General features: G+C 42.3%; 2 protein-coding genes across 2 annotated transcripts in view; one reads left to right on the top strand and one right to left on the bottom strand.

Moving 5' to 3' along the window:
• Positions 1 to 14898, top strand: part of LOC130436819 (protein unc-79 homolog) — a 38382-nt gene extending 23484 nt beyond the window's left edge. Inside the window, exons 21-51 of the mRNA XM_056767788.1 lie at positions 627 to 706; positions 888 to 1036; positions 1255 to 1412; positions 1631 to 1812; positions 1893 to 2094; positions 2735 to 2914; positions 3214 to 3282; positions 6217 to 6506; positions 6573 to 6755; positions 7002 to 7167; positions 7247 to 7396; positions 7469 to 8644; positions 9141 to 9242; positions 9380 to 9496; positions 9571 to 9673; positions 9750 to 9890; positions 9968 to 10006; positions 10087 to 10199; positions 10288 to 10373; positions 10574 to 10747; positions 10863 to 10931; positions 11017 to 11127; positions 12375 to 12479; positions 12562 to 12639; positions 12732 to 12821; positions 13163 to 13338; positions 13421 to 13604; positions 13693 to 13890; positions 14006 to 14083; positions 14211 to 14252; positions 14378 to 14898. Coding sequence (XP_056623766.1) covers positions 627 to 706; positions 888 to 1036; positions 1255 to 1412; positions 1631 to 1812; positions 1893 to 2094; positions 2735 to 2914; positions 3214 to 3282; positions 6217 to 6506; positions 6573 to 6755; positions 7002 to 7167; positions 7247 to 7396; positions 7469 to 8644; positions 9141 to 9242; positions 9380 to 9496; positions 9571 to 9673; positions 9750 to 9890; positions 9968 to 10006; positions 10087 to 10199; positions 10288 to 10373; positions 10574 to 10747; positions 10863 to 10931; positions 11017 to 11127; positions 12375 to 12479; positions 12562 to 12639; positions 12732 to 12821; positions 13163 to 13338; positions 13421 to 13604; positions 13693 to 13890; positions 14006 to 14083; positions 14211 to 14252; positions 14378 to 14566 — 5180 coding nt within the window. The 3' untranslated portion in view covers positions 14567 to 14898. The remainder of the gene's footprint in view (positions 1 to 626; positions 707 to 887; positions 1037 to 1254; positions 1413 to 1630; positions 1813 to 1892; positions 2095 to 2734; positions 2915 to 3213; positions 3283 to 6216; positions 6507 to 6572; positions 6756 to 7001; positions 7168 to 7246; positions 7397 to 7468; positions 8645 to 9140; positions 9243 to 9379; positions 9497 to 9570; positions 9674 to 9749; positions 9891 to 9967; positions 10007 to 10086; positions 10200 to 10287; positions 10374 to 10573; positions 10748 to 10862; positions 10932 to 11016; positions 11128 to 12374; positions 12480 to 12561; positions 12640 to 12731; positions 12822 to 13162; positions 13339 to 13420; positions 13605 to 13692; positions 13891 to 14005; positions 14084 to 14210; positions 14253 to 14377) is intronic.
• Positions 14899 to 17458: 2560 nt separating this feature from the next.
• Positions 17459 to 22939, bottom strand: LOC130436466 (proline-rich membrane anchor 1-like). The gene is made up of 4 exons (XM_056767117.1): positions 22823 to 22939; positions 22288 to 22408; positions 21098 to 21224; positions 17459 to 17594 (listed from the first exon to the last, which is right to left on the bottom strand). Exons 1-4 carry the CDS (start codon positions 22880 to 22882, stop codon positions 17585 to 17587), a joined length of 318 nt encoding a protein of 105 aa, XP_056623095.1. The 5' UTR covers positions 22883 to 22939; the 3' UTR covers positions 17459 to 17584.
• Positions 22940 to 23561: the final 622 nt, after the last annotated feature.

Raw genomic sequence — 23561 nt, 5'->3', positions numbered from 1 at the left:
TACTCCAGACAACAATCTCATGATCGGGAGAAGGTTCAAAACACTTGTGTAGATTACTATGGGCATTTTATTGTTACTGCACACACGATGGAAATGTTTCTGCTTTGTTTTATTTTAAATCAGGTGTATTGCATACGGTCAATCTCAGCTCATTTAAATCATGTCAGTGTTTTTAAAAGGAATGTAACCCAATACATGACTTTGGTACAGCTGGGGTTCCCAAATGTTTTCTTTTTCATTACCCACCAGTTTTGGTAAAAGAAAAGAAAAAAGTGAACAACAGCCATTGATTCTCATGTTTTATAACCGTGTGTGTGATAGCTGCGTGTAAACTGCAGTAGTTTGGAAAACATGAGGTGTATGTTAACGCTAACCTTCTCCCAAAAGATTGTGTAGCACACCCCTTACTTTCAAACAAAGGGTTAGATAGACTATTTGTTACTTTAGTATTCACTATATACAGCTGCTCACACCTGTATGATTATCATCACCGCCTGAAACACTCTTCTGTTGTTAGATATCGGCCACTATTATCCCTGACTAACCCATTCTGTGTTTGTAATCCTCATCTTCAACATGTCATCAGTGCTTTTATTCTTTCTCATCATGATTTTTCTTCTTGACAGCATTGAGAAACAGTCTGGACAGAAAGTTCTCCTACCTTCAGCTACCAGCTTCTCTTAAACTGCTCTACACCATACTGGAGGTAATACAAATACACACATGCACACACTCAAACACATACACACACACACACACACACACACAACCACACTCACTCACTCACACACGCACGCTCGCACGCACGCACGCACATACACACACATTCACTCACACACAGAAAGTCTTGTGTTCTGTTTTCACATAGAGTGTGTGTTTTGTTACAGGAGATGACTAAGTTTGAGGAGCCAGACATTCTGTTCAACATGTTGAGCTGTCTGAAGATTCTGTGTTTACATGGTGAATGTCTGATTCGCGCCAGAAAAGATCACCCCACATTTCTGTCTTACATACAGGAGAAAATGCTCATTCCCAGGTCTGAGTTACAGTCTTCTTTCATTATAATAACAGCAACTCTCTCTCTCTCTTTATATAGTTTATGATACATTTATTTATCAAATAACATAGATGAACAGAATCAAAGTGTAAATGAATGATGTAAATGGACATGTGTGTTGTGGAGCAAGTGCCAGTAACACAGAGTCTCTCTCACTCTCTCTCTCTCTCTCTCTCTGTGTGTGTGTGTGTATTCAGTTTGTGGTGTATGTTAAAGTCAGAGGTTTGTCAGCTGGCGTCTCTGGCCGTCCCTCAGCTCCTGCACGCTCTCTCTCTCTCTCATGGTGCTGATATCTTCTGGAGGTTGGTGGACAGCAGCTTCAACAGCAAAGACTGGAAGATTCGCTTTCAAGCAGGTCAGATCACAAATTGACATCCCCTCCCCTGTGTGTTGCTGCGGTTACCAGTCAGGCTCTCATGGTGATCTGAATGAAAAGTGTTCATGTGTGGTGATGTTTTGGTGTAACACTCCAGCATCACCGTGACAACACACCAGAAGCATCATCCATGTCAGTTAACATCAGTTTCCATGTTGTATGTTAAAAGAGTGTTAAAGAAGTGTTGTGTGTTTCAGTGGAGCGAGTGGCGGTCCTGTGCCGGTTTCTGGACATCGGTTCAGTTACGAAGAGTCATGTGTTGAAATATTCTCTGGCCCACGCCTTCTGCTGTTTTCTGGCCAGTATCGAGGACGTGAACCCCGCTGTGGCAACCAGAGCTCGACTTCTATTGGACACCATCAAACGTCCGTCACTGCAGGTGAGGAAACATCACCAGAACCCTGTCCTCATATCCCATCACCTGACACGGCTCACACGCTAGTGTTTGTCTTCCTCCAGGGTCTGTGTCTGTGTCTGGATTTTCAGTTTGATACGGTGGTCAGAGACCGGCCCATCATCCTCAGCAAACTGCTGCTGCTTCATTCTCTCAAACATGAGATTCCTGCTCTCAGCTGGGAGTTCTTCGTCAATCGATTCGAGACGCTCTCGCTGGAGGCTCAACTCCATCTCGACTGCAATAAAGACTTTCCTTTCCCTACAAGTGAGTGTAGCACCTTGTTTCTCAGTGTGTGTAAAACCTGAAAAATTAGTCAGATGGGTTGAAAAATCCTTGAAAAAGGAAATCATGTTTATTTGAACACAAGAATGCAGAAAGGTTTGTATAAAGGGTTTGCTTTAAGAGTAGAGTAACTGTCTCTCTATGTGTGTGTGTGTGTGTGTGTGTGTCTGCGTGTGTGTGTGTGTGTGTGTGTCTCTCTAGTTGTCTGTGTGTGTTTCTCTCTATGTGTGTGTGTGTGTGTGTGTCTCTGTGTGTGTGTGTGTGTGTGTGTGTGTGTCTGTGTGTGTGTGTGTGTGTGTCTCTCTATGTGTCTGTGTGTGTTTCTCTCTATGTGTGTGTGTGTGTGTGTGTGTGTCTCTGTGTGTGTGTGTGTGTCTGTGTGTGTGTGTGTCTCTCTATGTGTCTGTTTCTCTCTATGTGTGTGTGTGTGTGTGTGTGTGTGTGTCTCTCTCTAGTTGTCTGTGTGTGTTTCTCTCTATGTGTGTGTGTGTGTGTGTGTCTCTATGTGTGTGTGTGTGTGTGTGTGTGTGTGTGTGTGTGTCTGTGTGTGTGTGTGTGTGTGTGTGTGAAGCATCCACTTTGTATCTCAATCTATGGATCATTTCTGTATTTTCTCTATAAGCCATCACTGCTGTGAGGACAAATGTGGGTAACCTCAGTGATGCGGCTCTGTGGAAGATCAGACGCGCTCGCTTTGCTCGTAATCGTCAGAAGAGCGTCCGATCTTTACGGGACAGCGTCAAGGGTCCTTCTGAGTCCAAGAGGACGCTGTCTCTCCCTGAAACGCTCTGTAATAAACTGTGTGAGTGTTCTCTTGTCTTTATTTATTGTCTGTGTGTCTTATACACATTGATAGAAATGCTGGAGATTCATACCAATGACTTAAAACCACAAACACAAAAATCAAACAATATTTATGTATGAATATATGCATCTGGAGGCTGTTATATGAATAAAAGAAAGAGATCCTTAACATTTTAAAAGGGAACTATTCCAGATATGTATATACATCTAAAGTAATGTCGGACTTTATAGACCTGTGTAATAAGAAGCTGCCAAACTAAATAAGAGTTTTGTGTCTTGTTTTGTCTCGGCCTTTAGCTCTCAGACTTACAAGACAAGAGCAGTCAGCACCCACCCTGGGAAATATGCTTGAGAAAGTCCTTACAGGTAAAACACACCCATCAGATAATCTGATTCACTCACTCACTCATCCATCACTCTCTCGCTCTCTCACTCACCCACTTACTCTCGGCCACTAATTCAATCTCTCACTCTCTCACTCACTCTTGCTAACTCACCCACTCTCTCTCTCTCTCTCGCTCACTAATTCACTCTTGCTCACTCACCCACTCACTCTCGCACACTAATTCACTCTCTCACTCACACACCCACTCTCTCTCACTCACCCACTCTCTCACTCTCGCTCACTAACTCTCTCACTCACCCACTCACTCTCTCACTCTCGCACACTAATTCAATCTCTCACCCACTCACTCACTCTCGCTCACTAACTCACTCACTCACCCACTCACTCTCTCTCTCTCTCGCTCACTAATTCAGTCTCTCACTCTCGCTCACTCACTCTCGCACACTAATTCGCTCTCTCACCCACTCATTCACTCTCGCTCTCTCACTCACCCACTCTCTCTCTCTCTCTCTCTCTCTCTCTCTCTCTCTCACTCACTCACTCACTCTCACTCACTCACTCTCCCACTCACTCACTCACTCACTCACTCTCTCTCTCTCTCTCTCTCTCTCGCTCACTAATTCACACTCTCGCTCACTAATTCACACTCTCGCTCACTCACTCTCGCACACTAATTCGCTCTCTCACCCACTCACTCACTCTCGCTCTCTCACTCACCCACTCTCTCTCTCTCTCTCACTCACTCACTCACCCACCCACTCACTCACTCACTCACTCACTCACTCTCTCTCTCTCTCTCTCTCGCTCACTAATTCACACTCTCGCTCACTCTCGCACACTAATTCTCTCTCTCACCCACTCATTCACTCTCGCTCTCTCACTCACCCACTCTCTCTCTCTCTCTCACTCACTCTCGCTCACTAACTCACTCACTCACTCACCCACTCACTCACTCCACTCACTCACTCTCTCTCTCTCTCTCTCTCTCTCGCTCACTAATTCACACTCTCGCTCACTCACTCTCGCACACTAATTCGCTCTCTCACCCACTCATTCACTCTCGCTCTCTCACTCACCCACTCTCTCTCTCTCACTCACTCACTCACTCACCCACTCACCCACTCACTCACTCACTCTCTCTCTCTCTCTCTCTCTCTCTCTCTCTCGCTCACTAATTCACACTCTCGCTCACTCACTCTCGCACACTAATTCGCTCTCTCACCCACTCATTCACTCTCTCTCTCTCTCTCTCTCTCTCACTCACTCACTCCCCCACTCACTCTCTCTCTCTCGCTCACTAATTCACACTCACTCTCTCTCTCTCTCGCTCACTAATTCAGTCTCTCGCTCACTCACTCTCGCACACTAATTCGCTCTCTCACCCACTCATTCACTCTCGCTCTCTCACTCACCCACTCTCTCTCCCTCTCTCTCACTCACTCACTCACTCTCGCTCACTAACTCACTCACTCACCCACTCACTCACTCACTCACTCTCTCTCGCTCACTAATTCACACTCTCGCTCACTCTCGCACACTAATTCGCTCTCTCACCCACTCATTCACTCTCGCTCTCTCACTCACTCACCCACTCTCTCTCTCTCTCTCTCTCTCTCTCTCTCACTCACTCACTCACCCACTCTCTCTCTCTCTCTCTCACTCTCTCACTCACCCACTCTCTCTCTCCCTCTCACTCACTCACTCACTCACTCACTCACTCACTCTCGCTCACTAACTCACCACTCACTCACTCACTCACTCACTCACTCACTCACTCACTCTCTCTCTCTCTCGCTCACTAATTCACACTCTCGCTCACTCTCGCACACTAATTCGCTCTCTCACCCACTCATTCACTCTCGCTCTCTCACTCACCCACTCTCTCTCTCTCTCTCTCTCACTCACTCACTCACCCACTCTCTCTCTCTCACTCTCTCACTCACCCACTCTCTCTCTCTCTCTCTCTCTCACTCACTCACTCACCCACTCTCTCTCTCTCTCTCTCACTCTCTCACTCACCCACTCTCTCTCTCCCTCTCACTCACTCTCGCTCACTCACTCACTCACTCACTCACTCTCTCTCTCTCTCTCTCTCTCTCTCTCTCTCGCTCACTAATTCACACTCTCGCTCACTCACTCTCGCACACTAATTCGCTCTCTCACCCACTCATTCACTCTCTCTCTCTCTCTCTCTCTCTCTCTCTCACTCACTCACTCACTCACCCACTCACTCTCTCTCTCTCGCTCACTAATTCACACTCACTCTCTCTCTCTCTCGCTCACTAATTCAGTCTCTCACTCTCGCTCACTCACTCTCGCACACTAATTCGCTCTCTCACACACTCATTCACTCTCGCTCTCTCACTCACCCACTCTCTCTCCCTCTCTCTCACTCACTCACTCACTCACTCACTCACTCTCGCTCACTAACTAACTCACTCACTCACCCACTCACTCACTCACTCACTCACTCACTCTCTCTCTCGCTCACTAATTCACACTCTCGCTCACTCTCGCACACTAATTCGCTCTCTCACCCACTCATTCACTCTCGCTCTCTCACTCACTCACCCACTCTCTCTCTCTCTCTCTCTCTCTCTCTCTCTCTCACTCACTCACTCACCCACTCTCTCTCTCTCTCACTCTCTCACTCACCCACTCTCTCTCTCCCTCTCTCTCACTCACTCACTCACTCTCGCTCACTAACTCACTCACCCACTCACTCACTCACTCACTCACTCTCTCTCTCTCTCTCTCGCTCACTAATTCACACTCTCGCTCACTCACTCTCGCACACTAATTCGCTCTCTCACCCACTCATTCACTCTCTCTCTCTCTCTCTCTCTCTCTCTCTCTCACTCACTCACCCACTCACTCACTCACTCCCTCCCTCCCTCCCTCCCTCCCTCCCTCACTCACTCACTCACTAACTCACTGTGTGTGTAAATGTGCAGATGAGAGCACTTCTCCAGAGGACGACTCCATCATTAAAGATCTGATGGCAGAAGATGCAGGTATAGACCATCAGACCGTCCATCAGCTCATCATGGTGTTGATGAAGTTCATGGCGAAAGACAGAAGCAGCGCAGAGGCGGACATCGGCAGCGCCAAAGCCTTCAACACGGTCAAGAGGCATCTGTACGTGCTGCTGGGATACGATCAGCAGATGGGATGTTTCATGATCACCCCTCAGAAAATGCGCTCCTCCACCTGCTTCAACGCTTTCATTGCAGGAATCTCTCAGGTGAGAAGTGATGGTGTCGACAGTGTTTGTGTGAATCGCAAGATTGATTGGGTTTGTGTTCTTCAGGTGATGGATTATAACATTGGTTTGGGTAAGCAGCTGTTGCCGCTGGTGGTGCAGGTGTTGAAGTATTGCACGTGTCCTCAGCTCCGGCCAAACTTCCAGGAGCCTCCGCGCTGCTCACTGTGGGCTCTTAAACCTCACATCAGACAGATGTGGCTCAAAGCTTTACTCGTCATCCTTTATAAGGTACATACCACAGACATACAGCTGGTGTCATAACTCATCTATGTGGAGTGGAACAAAAGCTGCTGTCCTTTGATTCTTCTAATCAAACATGATAACCAGCGTGCACATGAGTGGAACTGTGTGACCGTTGAATAATATATGTAATATTCTCTAATAATCTCACAGTGTTCACATGCATGTAAGTGGCTACTCACAGTGTTTTTTTTTTTTTGTTAAGTTTTCTTACTGATTAACGGTGTTCTTCAGTATCCGTACAGAGATATGGACATGAGTAAAGAGGTGGTGCTTCATCTGATCCACATCACCATCAACACACTGAACGCTCAGTATCACAGCTGCAGGTCACATGTGTCCGCCGGGCCACTCTACAGCGATAACTCAAACATCAGCCGCTATAGTGAGAAAGAGAAAGGTACACGTCTGAAACACATCTGGAGAAAGAGCTCTTGATGTCCTGAAAGATTCATGAACGCTCTTGTTTTCATGTTCAGAAGAAGACAGCGTGTTTGATGAATCTGACGTCCACGACACTCCAACGGGGGCAGGCAGTAAGGAATCGCAGACCTTCTTCGCTCGACTCAAAAGAATCGGGGGCAGCAAGTCGGTGAAGTATCAGCCCGTGGAGCTGAACGCTCAGAGGAGTGAGTGACTTATTCAAGTCTTCAGGAGGGTGTTTGTGATTGTTCTGCTCTCATCATCTGTCCTCTTTGCAGGTGACATCGAGCTGGCCGAATACAAGGAGGGCGGCGCGCTGCAGGACGCTCTGCTCTATCCCGCCAGAGACGACTGCCTCAGCAGCAGCAAGAAAAAGAGACTGCAGGCCATGCACAAGCAGAAGTCTCTGGACATCAGCAACACAGACTCCATTCTCTTCAATCTGGACGAGCACCGTCGAAAGTCCTGCATCGACCGCTGTGACCTACAGGGACCTGCGGCGGTACACCCATCATCTTCTTCGTCTGTCTCCAGACACCAACACAGAGCTCAGCGGCACACAAAAGACTCTTCTAATGGACACTCCGCCGTAGATCAAAGAGGCTCCGCCGCACCCAACGACAACGTCAGGCCCATCATCCCCGAGGTGCGTCTCAGCTGTATGGAGACGTTTGACGATAAATCCGATGGGCCGGACTCACCGCTGACCGCGCCGGCCGGACCTCCGTGTGACAAAGAGGATCCGGACCTCATAGATCTGTCCTCGGACTGCACGTCTATACCTGAAAAACACTCCATTATCTCTCTCTCTGATAGCGACTCGCTAGTGTTTGAGCCTCTGCCTCCTCTGCGCATTGTTGAGAGCAACGAGGACTTGTTTGAGGCGCTCAAACTCCCCGGCGGTGTCCTGAGCAAACCCCAAGAACCCTTTATCAGCACGGTACACCTGTCTCCAGTAGTTCAGGTCAGCGTCGAGGAACGCTCCGACCGAGATAACCGGAGCTGTGCACCAGTCCTGGAGAACCTTGGACATCCTGCGACAGCATCTCTGGAGCTTCCCAACTCCACGCCTCATCCAGAAAACACCATGACCCTAAAACAAAAGCGAGATCTTTTCAGAAAGACCTCGCATGTTCCCAACGCGTCTTTAGATGAGTCTTATGTGCAGCCTGACAGTAGACTCGTCTTTACCCTGGAGTCTCTGGATCCTTTAAAGGCGGAAGAAGCCACAGGAGCTTCCCGAGAGGAGGACAATGATGAGATGGATGAGAGAGACAGTGAACCCAAACCCGACGATGAGAGCGATGAGACTGAATTTAAGATCCAGATTGTGCCGCGTCAGCGCAAAGAAAGGAAGATCGCTGTCAGTGCCATCCAGAGAGAATATCTGGACATCACTTTCAACACACTGGACAAAATGACAGAGTCAGTGACAGAACCACCTCAGTCATCAGGTGAGTCGTCAGGCGTTTGCTTTGCTTTGGGTGTTTTAATTGCTTGTGTTGGGGGTTTTGGGAAGTGATCATGGACACCCAGGTTGTTACAAATCCACAACAGAGGAGAGATATCAACCTACTGTCTGTTCACGACCGAGTAAATTATTGGACATGAAATATTATATCAGCTCATTTGTAACGAACACAGACCTTCTGCAAAGAACACCCTGTTTCGTTTTATAATATCAAAAAGTAAAATAAAACGATTGTTGCCTCACAGCAAGAAGATCTCTGGACCGAGCCCACAGTTTCTCTGTGTTAGCGTGGGTTTACTCCGGTTTGAGCAGTTGTTCTTGAAAGATCTTGGAATGTCACAACAATCAGAATTAAAATTCACTGTGACATCACTCTACAGCACACACATTTCACAGTTACATTCCACAGCTAAATAACATTTACATTAGAATGTAAAGATGAAATTCAGTAAACATTTTATTGACGCTCTTGTGAACAGATCAGAAATCTCTGTCCGATCTGGAGAAGACCAGAGAATCAGCATCTGCTCCAGCGCTGGAAGCCACCGTCCCTGAGACCAGTCATCGCTCTTCAGTGTCCAGTAAACCACGCACACACACACACATCATGACATATATGATTATCAATATGTGTTCATCGATCCTCCGTCAGCATGCTTCCTGATCTAAGGTTAGTTGTTTTTTTGTCCTCGTCTGGATGTGTGTGTTTGATTGACAGCTCAGTATCGTCCGGTGAAGCGGGGATCTCTTGGTGCGGTCCCCATGTGTCAGTTAATGAAGAGGCAGTTAGAACATCAGTCCAGCGCTCCACAGAACATCAGCACATGGGACACGGGTCAGTGACATCATCATTACCGTACCGCAGTCACATGAGCTGTTTGTGATGCTCAAAGGGTTTTTCTCTAACAGGTCTTACAAAAACCAGTCTGCTCTCAGCTCCCAGCACCGCCAGCATGTTCGTTCCTTCACCTGAAGACTTCAGTGATGAGCAGCCCGCCACTATGAGCGACAGGTGAGTGACAGCTGCAAATGGTGTGTTCAGACATACTGTCGGTACGCCGACACCACATGTGTGAGTGTGTGTGCAGGTGTCGGGATTGTGGGGCAGTTCTTGAGGAGTACGATGAGGAGACTTTAGCTCTTGCCGTGGTTGTTCTCTCCATGTTTATTCATCTGAGTCCTGACCTGGCCGCTCCGCTCCTGTTGGAGATCATGCAGTCTGTGGGCAGGTACACGGTCTGTCCAACACGGTGTGTGTTCCTCATGGTTCAGGGCTGTGAAGTTCAACTCCGTTTGTCTTTTATAGGTTGGCCTCTAGCTCCAATTTCACCGGCCAGGCTGAAAGGTAAAGTTCTCACCTCAGATTGACAGGTGTGACGCTTCTGTTTGTGTATGTGACACGTGTGTTTACATCTGTCCGTGTAGTATGTTGATACCTGGTAATGTCGCTGGCGTGGCCAAGCAGTTCCTGCGCTGTGTTCTTCATCAGCTCGCTCCCAACGGCATTCTGCCACAACTCTTCCAGAGCAACATTAAAGGTGTGAAGCCCAACACAACACCATACTGACCTACAGCACAAAGACACTCCATCCATTCACTCGCTCTCTCGCTGTTCTGCCTCTTCAGATGGAAGTTTCCTGCGCACGCTGGCCACGTCTCTAATCGATTTCAATGAGCTGAGCTCTATAGCAGCACTAAATCAACTCCTGGAGGTACAGCTGCACACACACATCACACATTTGTTCAGACATCCAATTGGTATCAATCAAGTGAAAACATGTCCAGCATGATAGCACAAATCTAGTGTGAATGCGAATGCTTTAGGTTTTGACGGGTTAGCTTAAATCTTGCTTCAGTTATGTTGTGTGGTTCTCGATCGCTCATCATCTGTGTTTAAATGTTGCTGTTGTAGGGCTTAAACACTAAGAAGACTCTACCAGCAGGGGGCACAATCCTACACTGTCTGGACAACATCGCCACCTTCATGGAAACTCTTCCCATGGATTCTCCCAGTAACCTCTGGACAACCATCTCCAATCAGTTCCAGACTTTTATCACTAAACTACCTGCTGTTCTGCCACTCAAGGTGACACTTCAGCATCTTTATACACTCACAAACTCACTCGTGTTCTGAACACAATGAATGGTGTTTCAATGCGCTCAAGAATCTTCATTTCTCATTCACATCTTTTCATGTAAAGTGCCCCTTGGACTCCAGTCTGAGAATAATCATTTGTTTGCTGAAGATTCCTGTGACGAATGCGACCAGAGTAAGATGATTTGTGTCTTTTCTTTTCTTCTGAAGACATGAATGACTGTGTGTGCTTTAATGATGCTTTATTTTCTCTTTGACAGAGTCTTCTGGAGCCCTTCTCTAAACTCCTGAGTTTTGTCATCCAGTATGGGGTTTTCAGTCTCTCGTATATTGTAGAGCTCTGTGGTCTATGCTACAAAACCTTTAGCAAGGTGTGAAAACTTTCTCCATTTATCTACATTTTCTTTGAAATAGGACTTGAAACTGAGTTTTCACACGGTCGTCATAGTATCCTCTCACTGCGATTAAATCTGCGTATGAGATTGTAGATGTGCTATTCGTGGATGCACCAGCAGGAGACTTTCCTGAGTCATCACTGACAACAGAACTACAAACACAATCTCACGATTTTACAATGAATTGGTCTCATTTTAGGACGATTGGCTTTCGCTTCAGTGACGTTAGGGTGAGGTGTTTGGGGTTTGGTCTAAGTATTGCATTTTTTTCTAGTAATGGAATGTTTTTGTGTCATTCACAATGTACGAATTCATACGAAATTCCACCTCATAAAACCTGTGAGATCAGGTCGGAACTAGCGTATAATCAAGCAGTGCTTTCAAAAACAAGTGTCAATATACAAAAATCGCAATCCCGATAGTATTCCCTGTTTTTACAGAATGTCTAAATGGTCTAAACGGGTTGTCCTGATTCTCTTAATGAGTGATGGGTGTTTTTAGGGCGTAACGTGCAGTAAACCAATCAGAGTGTCATCTCTCATTCCCTTTAAGAGCCAGTTGCGCTCGTGCCATGGCGGATTCGCTATTTAGATGGCGGAATTTGACAAGCAAAGACTGGACGCTTCTCCAGAGACGAAGGGCATCTACAGGACAAGCCGGATTTTTATCTTTATGTTCACAATAATAATCTTTTACATTGTACTCCATTTATTTTTATATTTGGCATGTTTGTGTGCTGCTGCGCTTCCCTCTGTGTAATAAATAAAGTGAAGGCGCGTTGTTGGCCCGCCCAGAGGCGCATTTTCTACTAACGCGCTCTTTATATAACAAAAGCATATTGCGGCATTGACATAAGACTTTAAAGCAGGTTTGAGATGGTCTATGGCGCAGTCTATTTTCAATTCCTCAAAATAGCAACAATGTGCCTGAAAACAGCCCTTTTCTTTGAACAACACGCCCATGGGCGCACAAATGAGGTCAAATGCATTTGCTATATAAACAATGCAGCACATGACGGCAAAATGAGAAGGGCTTTGAAAAAACACGTTACATTGACTATATGATAAGGCCCAAAGTCTTCACCGTCAGATGTCTTTATCAGTTGAGCTCTCTGAAATGACCTGGAGAAAATGTTCTGCACTTCCAGCCCTCAATAAAGTGAAAGAACAGAATGAATTTAAAACAGACATGTTAAATCTTCAGCAATGTTTTTTGTTATGCAGGAGAGAGACAAGTACTACATGACTCGTGTTGTTGTTCTGGAGTTACTTCAAGCTTTGAAATTCAAGTCATCCATTCCTGACACAAACCTGCTGCTGTTGGTTCAGGTGCTGAATATAAAACCCAACAGATATATAGTGAGCCTCAGAGAAACTCACTTGAGGGTGACTAATGTTTGCTTTTCATCAGTTTGTGTGTACAGACATCAGTACGAGGTTGGCTGAATCCACCATTCTCCAGAAGCACATGATCGCTGCACTGCCGGGGGTGAGAGAGAGAGACCGCTTCTGGTCTTCAATATTACACGCATCTGTGTGCGCATGTGTGTGTGTGTGTTTGATGATCTTATGTTGTTTCAGTGCACCACCGCTGCTATGGAGTGTTTACGACAATATCTCAGTGAACTCTTAGACTTCATTGCAGACATGCACACGCTCACCAAACTAAAGGTATTCACACAAAACAAACCATACATCTTACTTTACTCTTTACCATTCAGTCATTCAGTCACATCAGTATCTCTACAGATCCATTCAGAATTGAGGCATCGCTACTTTAGTGCTGTCAAAACATTTCTTTCTTGGTTGGTTTGAGAAACAACAACATTGTTTGATCGACCAATGGCAGATGGGAGGAGTGTTTGTAAAACCAGTTTGAAAGGGTGGGGTTATGATGTCATTGCATGTAGTGATGCGATCAAAAAGATGAGACCGTCCATACCCTTATATAGAGACCAAGATGACACCTTTATTGCACAATAGAGAATGAAAGTGTGTTGTGTGTGACTCAGAGCCACATGAAAGCATGCTGTCAGCCGCTGCACGAAGACACGTTCGGAGGGAATCTGAAGGTCGGTCTGAGTCAGATCGCAGCCATGGAGGTCAGCAAAGGCAACCATAGAGACAACAAAGCAGTTATTCGCTTTCTGCCGTGGCTTTATCATCCTCCTTCTGCTATGCAGCAGGGGTAAGAACGGTGCAGCTTTTGTTTCTTACTGAAAAGAACAGCCATTGAGGATCTACAAGAATTGATACTTTTCTTTCCTCAGACCTAAAGAGTTCATTGAGTGTGTGTCGCACATTCGGCAGCTCTCTTGGCTTCTGCTGGGCTCTCTTACCCACAGTGCTTTGCATCAGGGCTCCACCTCCTGTATGCCCATTCCAATGGACGCCGGATGTCACATTGCTGATCATCTCATTGTCATCCTCATTGGATTCCCAGAACAATCCAAGGTATAAAACGAGTAGCGTTCAGAGTAGGCGTTCACTTGCAGAAGAAGGTTCATAATGTGATGTTTCTTTCTCTCGTCTTTGTCTGTAGACGTCAGTTCTGCACATGTGCTCGCTCTTTCATGCCTTCATGTTTGCTCAGCTGTGGACCATCTACTGTGAGCAGGCCTCAACCGTTCCCACCAATCAGAACCAGAACGAGTTTTCTTCTAGTGCCATCCTCACAGGTCTGGAGTTCTGGAGCCGTGTGACCCCCAGTATCCTTCAGCTGATGGCGCACAACAGAGTGGTGAGAGCTGTACTCGCGTCAGATTTAATGTTGAGCAGAAGGACGTCAGCCTTCATACATTGGACAATAGCTCGTATACACTTTCAAAATGACTTTCTTCCTTTATCTTTCTCAGATGGTTGAAATGGTGTGTTTGCATGTCATCAGTTTAATGGAAGCTTTGCAAGAGTGTAACTCAACCATTTTTGTAAAAGTAAGTTTTGTTTCTCAAGTCTTTCCACATTTTTTAGATACTTCATTCAATCATGTTTATCCTTAAATAATCTTCATGATACTTAATCATCAAATGTAAACTAATAATGATAACCATTTTTGTTCAGCTAATTCCTATGTGGCTGCCAATGATTCAGTCCAATCTGAATGTAAGTGTTTATTCAGCCAGTCTAATCCCCGTTGTGTTTGACATTAATGCTATGAATAAAACAACCAATTATGAAACGATTATAATCACTGACATCCACCCGTCTGTCTGTCTGTCTGATGATAGCATCTGTCGGCGGGTCTTCAGCTGCGTCTACAAGCGATTCAAAACCGAGTAAATCATCAGTGTCTACAGAGTCCCGGCTCTTCATCGTTCTCTCTCACTCTGCGCAAGTGGCTTCAGTGCACTCAATTTAAAATGGCTCAAGTAGAAATCCAGTCATCTGAAGCAGCTTCTCAGTTCTACCCAATGTGAACTTTACTATCTGCTGGAGATCTGCTGTATCATCACTCGTGTATTGTTCTTATAAAGCTGACATATATATGGAAATAATATTTTGGTTATTGATCATGAATGAATGAGCGTGATGAAGCAGACTGAAGTGTGCTGGATGTGCATATCAAACACAATTCAACAAATATACTATAGACATTTTTTAGCTTTGTTAAATATTTGTGATTTTTAAACATATTTGTTCCGTCTACTTGTATTGCTTGTTGCAATGTTTGAAACTGGTTTCAACTGACATCAGCTGTATATCCTAACCATACACAATGTATTTCAAATAAACTGCTTCCTTTCTATCACCACTGGCGCCCGTTTCAATAAAGAGCTTCAACCAACACGAGTATAAATGAACTCTGAGTTAGTTTACTTAGAAATTAGAAGTCAGTTTCAGAGAGATCATCGGTTGGAATCCTGCATGCTCGGAGCAGATTTGGGTAGGAATGGCTGTCCATCTTAATAAATTGTTTATTACCTTTATCGCTTCATTACTGCATTTATGTTTGATGTTATTGATGTAAGGATGGATAAGATATGTTTTGGTATTTCTAATTCACCGTAAAGAAAAAAACTCAAATTATGATTTTCCATAAATAGCTAGATTACAGGATATCAGGTACACATTCAGTCTGGGAAACACTACAATAGAACAAACTTTACACTATGATTATCTCGGCCAAAAAATCAGTTTTGGTCTGGCAGTGAAAGCACTGAAAGAGAAAGTAAGACCAGCGTTTTACGCCATCAAAGGAAGATTCACCATAACAGATATTCCAGTTACAGTCTAGTGTCAAATCTTTGATAGTGTTACTATGCCTATAGCTCTAAATGGCTGCGAGGTTTGGTGTCCACAGTGTCTGACAGATTACTCCAAATGGGATAAACACCCCAATACATTAAATGTATTTGTATGTTTTGGTGAACATTTCTCTCTCAAGGTTTTTACTTATTTTATTTTGAATATACCAAGAGACATTGGTTTCGTTGTCGACTTTTGAATTTCATGCTAGGCCAAGCTAAAATTTATGTTAAGAGGGAACAGAGCTGAAAAAAATGTAAGTTTCAGTTTTATGTTCTTTATTTTTGAAAGTAACAGAATTGATTTTCAATATAAAAAAATTGACAATGTATTTTGCAATGATTTGGTGTTTGAAAGGAGATTTGTGCGGGGTAATAAAAATATGCCACATTTTTGGTTATTTTTTAGTTTAATTGTTTCTAAGTGTATTTTAATTGGATAATAGCTTAGTCCAACCCTGCAACTCAGTCTTTTTTCACCTCGCTTCGTGATACAGGCCACTGGTCTGCAGCTAACAAAACCTCTAAATATTTTCATGTCTTTATCTATGACATAAAACACACGTTATAACCAGCTTGAGATTTTTGATACATTTATTGTGTCTTAAAAACTGCGGTTGCTAACAAGTTACTTAAACCAAATACTTATATTGGCAGGGATGTTAGACGTCATAGTGCATATAAAGCAACATGGGCACAAATGTCTAAAATCATTGTTGAGGAGTAAATACTGACCAGGGAACAAGTTTTTAATAAAGTTTTATGTTTAAGTTGTTGGAGGATTGATGGTGGTGTAGATTAGATTAGATTAGATTCAACTTTATTGTCATTACATATATACAAGTACAGTGTAACGAAATGTAGTTTAGGTCTAACCAGAAGTGCAATTAGCAAGTGCAGATATACAGTGTGAATAAATACAGAATACAATATTAGGAAAATAATTTACGATGGGCATGTACTATGAAAATATGACAATCGGTATGTACTATGAAAAATATATACAGAAGGCTATCTACTGTGAACATTAGTGTACAGGAGGTTATGAGCAGATAACAATATAGACTATACAATAGTGCAAGTGATTTGAGTGTGCATTAGTTACAGACATTAGCTATTAAAGTTACAGTGCAGTAGATGAGTTAATGTGGTTATTAAAGGTACGGTGCAATACATGAGTAGATGCAGATATACAGTTACAGTGCAGTACAGTGTATGGGTATGGGTCACCATACCTGACAAATAGGTCACTTTCACGTAAAGAATATTTTGATAGACATATGTGTAAACATCTTTAGCATTTGTAAATCACAGATCTTATCTTTGGCGAGTATACGAGAAAAATGCACAAGCTTTCGCTCAAGGGAACCAACGCAACACTCCCTTCTGGATTAGCCTACAAAAATACATCATCTCTGAGCTACTACATTTAATTATTCAGATATATTCAATAAAAAACAGTTATTTTCATTAGTAATAATATTTTGCAATATCTATGCCTTGTTCATCAAGAGGCTTTCTTCCAAAAGATTAAAATATTGCATATATTACATTTAGATAGCTCTAATTTCATGGAATGAATCTAATAGTTCTAATCCTTCTTAATAGTTATTAAATTAAACATAATTTGCAATTATTGTTTAAGGCTAGCTACGGGACATACATTCCACCAATACTTAAAAATACCACCCCACCATCCCCCTTTCAATTGTTTTACATTTACATTTAGTCATTTAGCAGTCGCTTTTATCCAAAGCGACTTACAGGTGGGGTAGGTAATGGAAGCAATTGGGACAGCATAAGTACAACAAAAGCGTAAGTGAAATAAAAAAAATGGATTGTACAACTTCTTTCTTACCTGATTTAGTTCATTACTGTTCCACAAACATGAATTTTCAGTCCAAACGGCATAAACCATGTAAAACCAATTAATTCCATTCCATTCCATTTTCTACCGCTTATCCGAACTACCTCGGGTCACGGGGAGCCTGTGCCTATCTCAGGAGTCACAATATTTTAGATGTGCAATTAATTCACATAGAAGATGTGGGTGAAATGCATCCCGAGAGTTACTGGGTCGGTTTGTTCTTTCTCAAGAACACATCTCATCCAATTGACCAGCAGAGACATCAGACTGTCAGATGTGTGACGGATCTTTCATTGCAGTCTTTGTGAAGGACTCATGGGACCTCATGTTTTCCTGCACATAGACAAATAAAGAATGACAGTTCCACTGATATCTCTCTTGCACAGATTGATAACTGCCATAAATATGAGTAAGATGATTCTGTAGATCCAAAGATTAGAGTCCCGTTTACTAGTTCTTGCCCTCAGTCTCACGAGGCCTTTCTTCATCAGTCATATCACTGTCTGAACTCAAAATATCAACTCTATTGTAAATTAACGCTTCAGATCAACACCAGACAGATACCGAGATAAAGTGGAAGAACAGCAGGCAGATGAAGAGATAATAAAATACAATAAGCAGAGTTTAAAATAGTAGTTGTGTTTTGATGCTCAGTCTAACTAGAAACAGAATTTACTGCTTCACAACATTTATGTCTAGTGAAGATATTAAAAACCTTGAGAATGAGGTCACTGGTAATTCATGAGGACAATATAAATACAGTATAATATTAAACAACATATTATAATATAAGTAACATAGAATATAACTGCAACAATGAAATGTGAAAAGCGCTGTTTTTGGACTTGAGTTAGAATAGAATGAATAGAATGCTGGAATAGAATGAATAGGTAGAATGAAATGAATATATAATAACTACTAAACTAAATATATAAAAATCAGTATAGAATAGCTCAGTATTACTGGACATGGATTTCTTTCTGTCCTCCTGCTTTCATTGGTTCTCTGGTTATTGTATTTGTTCAGATTGTCATGTCTTAACAACTTGTGTAATGCAGATTGCCTGTGAATAGATGTGTGCAGATGTTCTGTTGGCCCCTGAAGCTACATCACTAAAAGCTTTGACAGAAAGAGCCCGGCATACCACCAAACCATATTATGTGCTTATCAAGGAAAAAAAATAATCCAGTACAGCCATGCTCATTACAGACAATAAAGTTTCCTTGAATGACTAGACTGAATGTAATGACAGATGCTTATCTATAGAGTTTTAAATTATGATATCACATAAATCCTCTCAGCTCAAACATCTTTGCACAGGTCAGAATATTCTTCACATTCACATAAGGTGAATTTGATGCTGTTCTGGCATCAGCTGGATTATTCAATAATACATGGCAGCGGGTGAAGTGTGGCAGGTGGTGAAAAAACTCTTCAAAGAGCTGATAAATGTTTTATATGAAAGCTGTTCAAGTGTTTGAAGTTTACTGGAGAACATCCAGATGAGAACTCAAGCTGACATGAAAGCTTCAAACTCACTCACTGTTTCCACGTGAGCGTTGTTTTATTTTTATTTTCTTAGTTACTATACGTGTGTGAATTGATTATCTTCTGTCACACTACACTACAATACTTCAAGGCAAAATGAAGACACATTGGGTCCGATTCAACACAAATTTGTGCATAAAACCTGCGTACGAATGTTTTCACAAACAAATCATGATTTACTAAAACTTTACTACAATAATATATTCTAAATATAAGAAAAAATAGGAACAGCTGAAAACACACGTACGCAAATATCACCAGTCTCCATCTCATTTTAGGATAATAGTTATATAATAGAATAATATATATGAATATATGAAGAGTTTGGTTCCAAAACACTTAATTTGAGTAAAAATGTGTTTTCTTTACAAAGAAAGTGGCGAGATGAAAACCACTATTTTCCGTTTCAAAGTTTAACAAAGCATCTTTAGATTCTAGTTACATAAAAAATTCTAATTCAGAATTTGTTTTTAATTTATTTCTTAAAAATGCAACAAATCCATGATTTTTTTTCAAAATGCACTAAATCCTTTGAATTAATGCAAAAGTTTTTTTTCATGTTGAAACTGCTGAAAATACACAAGTAAGTTGATCCACATATGACAGCCTCTGAACTCAATATAATACTAATCTTAGAAACTGGACTAAAAACACATTGACTCAGTCATCGCTCCTGAATTCAACGGGTCATCTTTTTAATGCTATAAATGAGTGCCTCTTATCTCCTCACAAAAAGGATAGGATTTAAATGGTTTTCGTTTCTTCCCCACCGCAGAAACCAGCACAGGTTCATCAATGCCATCAAAATTATTCATTTTGGTGTTTGTTTGTTGAACACAAAGTACAAAGTAGATCAGGGAAACTAGGAGCTGACCGTATTCAGAGCGCCGCCATTACTGTTTACAATGCTGTGAATGGAGTGCTGTGATTGGTTGATTGGATATATTTAAATGATATACAGTGAAAGATTAAGAACACTACCAGTCACTACTCTCCTCTTTCTCGGCTAGTGTCACCACAGCTAAAAGATCTTTCTAGAACACCAAGGTGAGCAATGCACAAAACACTCGGTAGCTTTTCAAGACATTTAACTCTCTTCTTTGCCCCTCTCCTCCCCCGCCCACATCATCTTTGATTGCGGAGGACTTCGCTGTATTTTTCACTGAGAAAACATCATCCATCAGCAAACAATTCTCAGCACCTTAGTCCTTGGTACACACTACCCTCACTTCAAACATTGAACTTGTCAGAGTCGGGAATCGAACTCGGGTCTCTGGCTTGAAAGTCTTCGATTCCACCACTGAACAACGAGAGAGGTATGAACCCAAATGCAGGCAGACAACTTGGTGAAGTTTTTAACAGATATTTATTATACAAAAAACAAGACTATACAAAAAGGCAAAACAAAACCCACGATGGGGAAAACTGAAATAAACTAGAAACAAAAACAAGAACAAGGACTAACTAAACTAAGAAACAAACACTTGAACAACAATAGACTACACTTACTAAGACACAGGGGTAACTGGAAAAACGCAGGACAAGGCAAGGCATGTACATTCAAAGAACAGGACCGAGGGACATCAAACAGGCAAGGTAAGACGTACAATGAACCAGCATAGGACAATGAAACATGAGGACTATTTCAAGGGGAACAAACACAGGATAATTGGTAGGGACCAAGTTACACAGATCAAACACTAAGGAAAAGCTAACGAGACAGAAAGGGCGGGAACAGACAAGACTCGGGGAGAGAGTATGGAAAGCCAAAAGGCCAAAAACGTCTCTCCCCACATAAAACAAAGGATCCTGTATGATTCCACCTCCAAACCAAGAATTACCTAACAAGAAGAGGTGGAATCATGACAGAACTCTCCTCTTTCACCCCACTGACTGACACTGAAGTCACCAGACTTCTCTCCAGCCACCCCACCACCTGTCTCCTTGAACCAATCCCCTCCTATCTCCATCAGGCCATATCCAGCACACTCACACATATCATCAACACCTCCATGCTCACCAGCACTTTTCCATCCACATTCAAACAGGCCCAGGTCACTGGACCGCTCTACTACCGAAAGTAGTAGAAAAACACTTGAACTTCAGATACAGTCACTGCTTGAACGGTTTATAATAACTGTGCACTTCCATGAAAGTCAATAGTTTCAGTCGAGTGGAATATGAATTTTAAAGGTTCTTTTTTTACATTCATGTAAACAACTGGATCAGATGTGTGTATAGATTTTGAAATGTTGCTGTGTAAATGCAGCTGTTAAAGGTTTACACACCTTTTAATGGCTTTGTAGCAGATTATGATAGAGAACAAAAGAAAGAGAGTCAAAGCACTTCCTATAGTCCCAAGAACAATAACGTCCATCCACCAAGACCTCAACAGAGGAACAGAAATCCCTGGATCTGAACAAGAGAGACAAACAAACATACAGTAAACAATACATGGCATCTAGTCATTACATGTTTCATCTCTTTAGTTTGTTTCCCATTTATATTTTGTTTTTAAATTATGCATTATCACATTGGTCATGTGATTTCCTGTACTCTTATGCGTCACCACTTTTACTCAAGATTTGAATGGCAGATTGACATATATGAACAGAACCCTCAATACCTCTGACCCCAGGTGAAGTAGAAACACCCTGGCTAGAACTAACCCTTGAAAGGCTGGAGGTCCTGACAACATTCCTGGTCATGTACTGAGAGACTGTCCTGAACATCTGACAGATGCAACAGTTATCTTTAGCTGAGCCAAGCAGTTGTCCCAACATGTCTTAAATCCTGCACCATCATTCTAGTACCAAAGACGTCACTTGTGACTGGCCTGATTTCAGTACTGTCCCATAACACGCCCACTCAGTGGACTGCTCAACAGATACTTCAAGTCAGGTTTTATGCTATTTATGCTGTCTACCCTAAAAAAACACCCACCTGCTATAACTCTTCTCTTAACATGCAAATTGGACACTTTGATTCTGAAGTCAACTCATCTTGCACTGTTCCCTGTTCATGTTGCCCTGTACATCTTCTCTGCACAAAGTCTTTGGTGACACTACATAATAATTACTGTGCATTCAACATACAATAGTTATTTTGTATTTGTACAGTTATGTTACAACAGAATATGTAAAGTGTATGCATAGTGTATAATATAGATTTATGTATAGCTTATATAGTAAAGACTCAAGTATAGTTAATGTAGATCACCTATTGTAGGAGAAAGCTATATGTAAGTTTTATGGATTGTTTTTATACATTGTTTATAACTGTGTATTTCCTTATGTCCCTAGATGTAACACAGTGGCCATGAAAGATATGACATTTCATTTGTATAAGAGAGTTACAGCGCTGTCACGTCGTGCCACATTCAAACCCATTGTCTTTTATAACAGTACACACCGGATGCACCATGCAGTGTGAAGACAAGATCTAATTTTGGTGAGTTTGTCTCAGGTGTTTGTCTTACCCGCAGTGAGTAACATGCGTGGTGGTGGTGGTGGTGGTGGAGGTGGTGGAGGCAGGTGACCCTTGCAGGAGCACAACATCTGACATCTCTCATGCTGTGAGCAAGACAACTGCACCTCTGCCTACGAAAGAGAGAAAGAATTCATTTACATAACCTTTTAAAAAACACTAATACCAATTCAACATAATACAGTGTACATTAAACCCCATTTTTCAGTAACCAACCCATGAGCTTTGAGTCCAGTAGAATAGTGAACAGTGCTTACACACAACATTAAGCCAAGATAGATAATAAATCTTGCTTTAGACATGAGCATAGGATCACAACTCTATACTTACTGTACATCAATCGCTCTTTTAGTCATATTTAAGTTTTCTTAAAACGGAAATAAGCGGAAATAAGAAACAATGAAACGTTTAGAAGTTAATTGAATAATTAGCCATGGTATGGAATAACGCGCACTGTCTGTCTGTTTGTAAGTAAATCGAAGAACTGTCCGCCAAGAAATGAATGATATAAAAGAAGTGTACTGTACCTGACACAAGAGAAGTAAGAGAGATGAGAGAACAGAGAGAAGTGGCGAGTCCAGTATCATCTCACGCACCCGTGTCTCTTGTCTATACTGACACACACGGGAGGTTTTTAGGTGTGAAATGCATTAGTGCAGATCAGTTGGGTTTCACACACATCTTTGATATATCCACCTGCAGCTCAACGCCATCCACATCTCATCAGTTTAGTGTTGAGTGTTAACCACACGTCAAACGAGTTAAAATATAACGAGAAACATTTCACGTTACAGATGACAGATATGACGTAATTTTGCGTCATCACTGCTCTCTCTCTGCTTCATAACATGAATAAAAAAAACGTGCTTAAAAAATACGCGATGTGGTGTCATTATGACAACTGATTATAAGAGTTAAAACATGTATTATTAATACACTATGACATGATAACTTCGAAATGTTTATTAATTTGCATATGTTAAATTCTTATTCATAAGTGGAACTGGTAACCCTACTCTTACCATTTTTTCACGTTTCACTAATAATAATCATACAATTATAAAAACATTTTTACAGTATGTACTCATGTGGTCACTATAGAAGTAACTAAAACATAAAAATAACTCAAAGGAGAATACAAAAAGCATCAATCGCTGAACTGTAATGACTGCTGCTCTCTAGTGGCAGGATGTTATAACGTGCATTTCTGCTGTGTGATTTAATTGACGTTACAGAAAGAACCCATCTGTAAGATACTGAGAGTTA

This window comes from Triplophysa dalaica, chromosome 15 (genome assembly GCF_015846415.1).
Source record: "Triplophysa dalaica isolate WHDGS20190420 chromosome 15, ASM1584641v1, whole genome shotgun sequence".
Taxonomy (NCBI): Eukaryota; Metazoa; Chordata; class Actinopteri; order Cypriniformes; family Nemacheilidae; genus Triplophysa; species Triplophysa dalaica.
The sequence above is the reverse complement of the archived record's forward strand: the minus strand, read 5'-3'. Positions and strand labels throughout refer to the sequence as shown.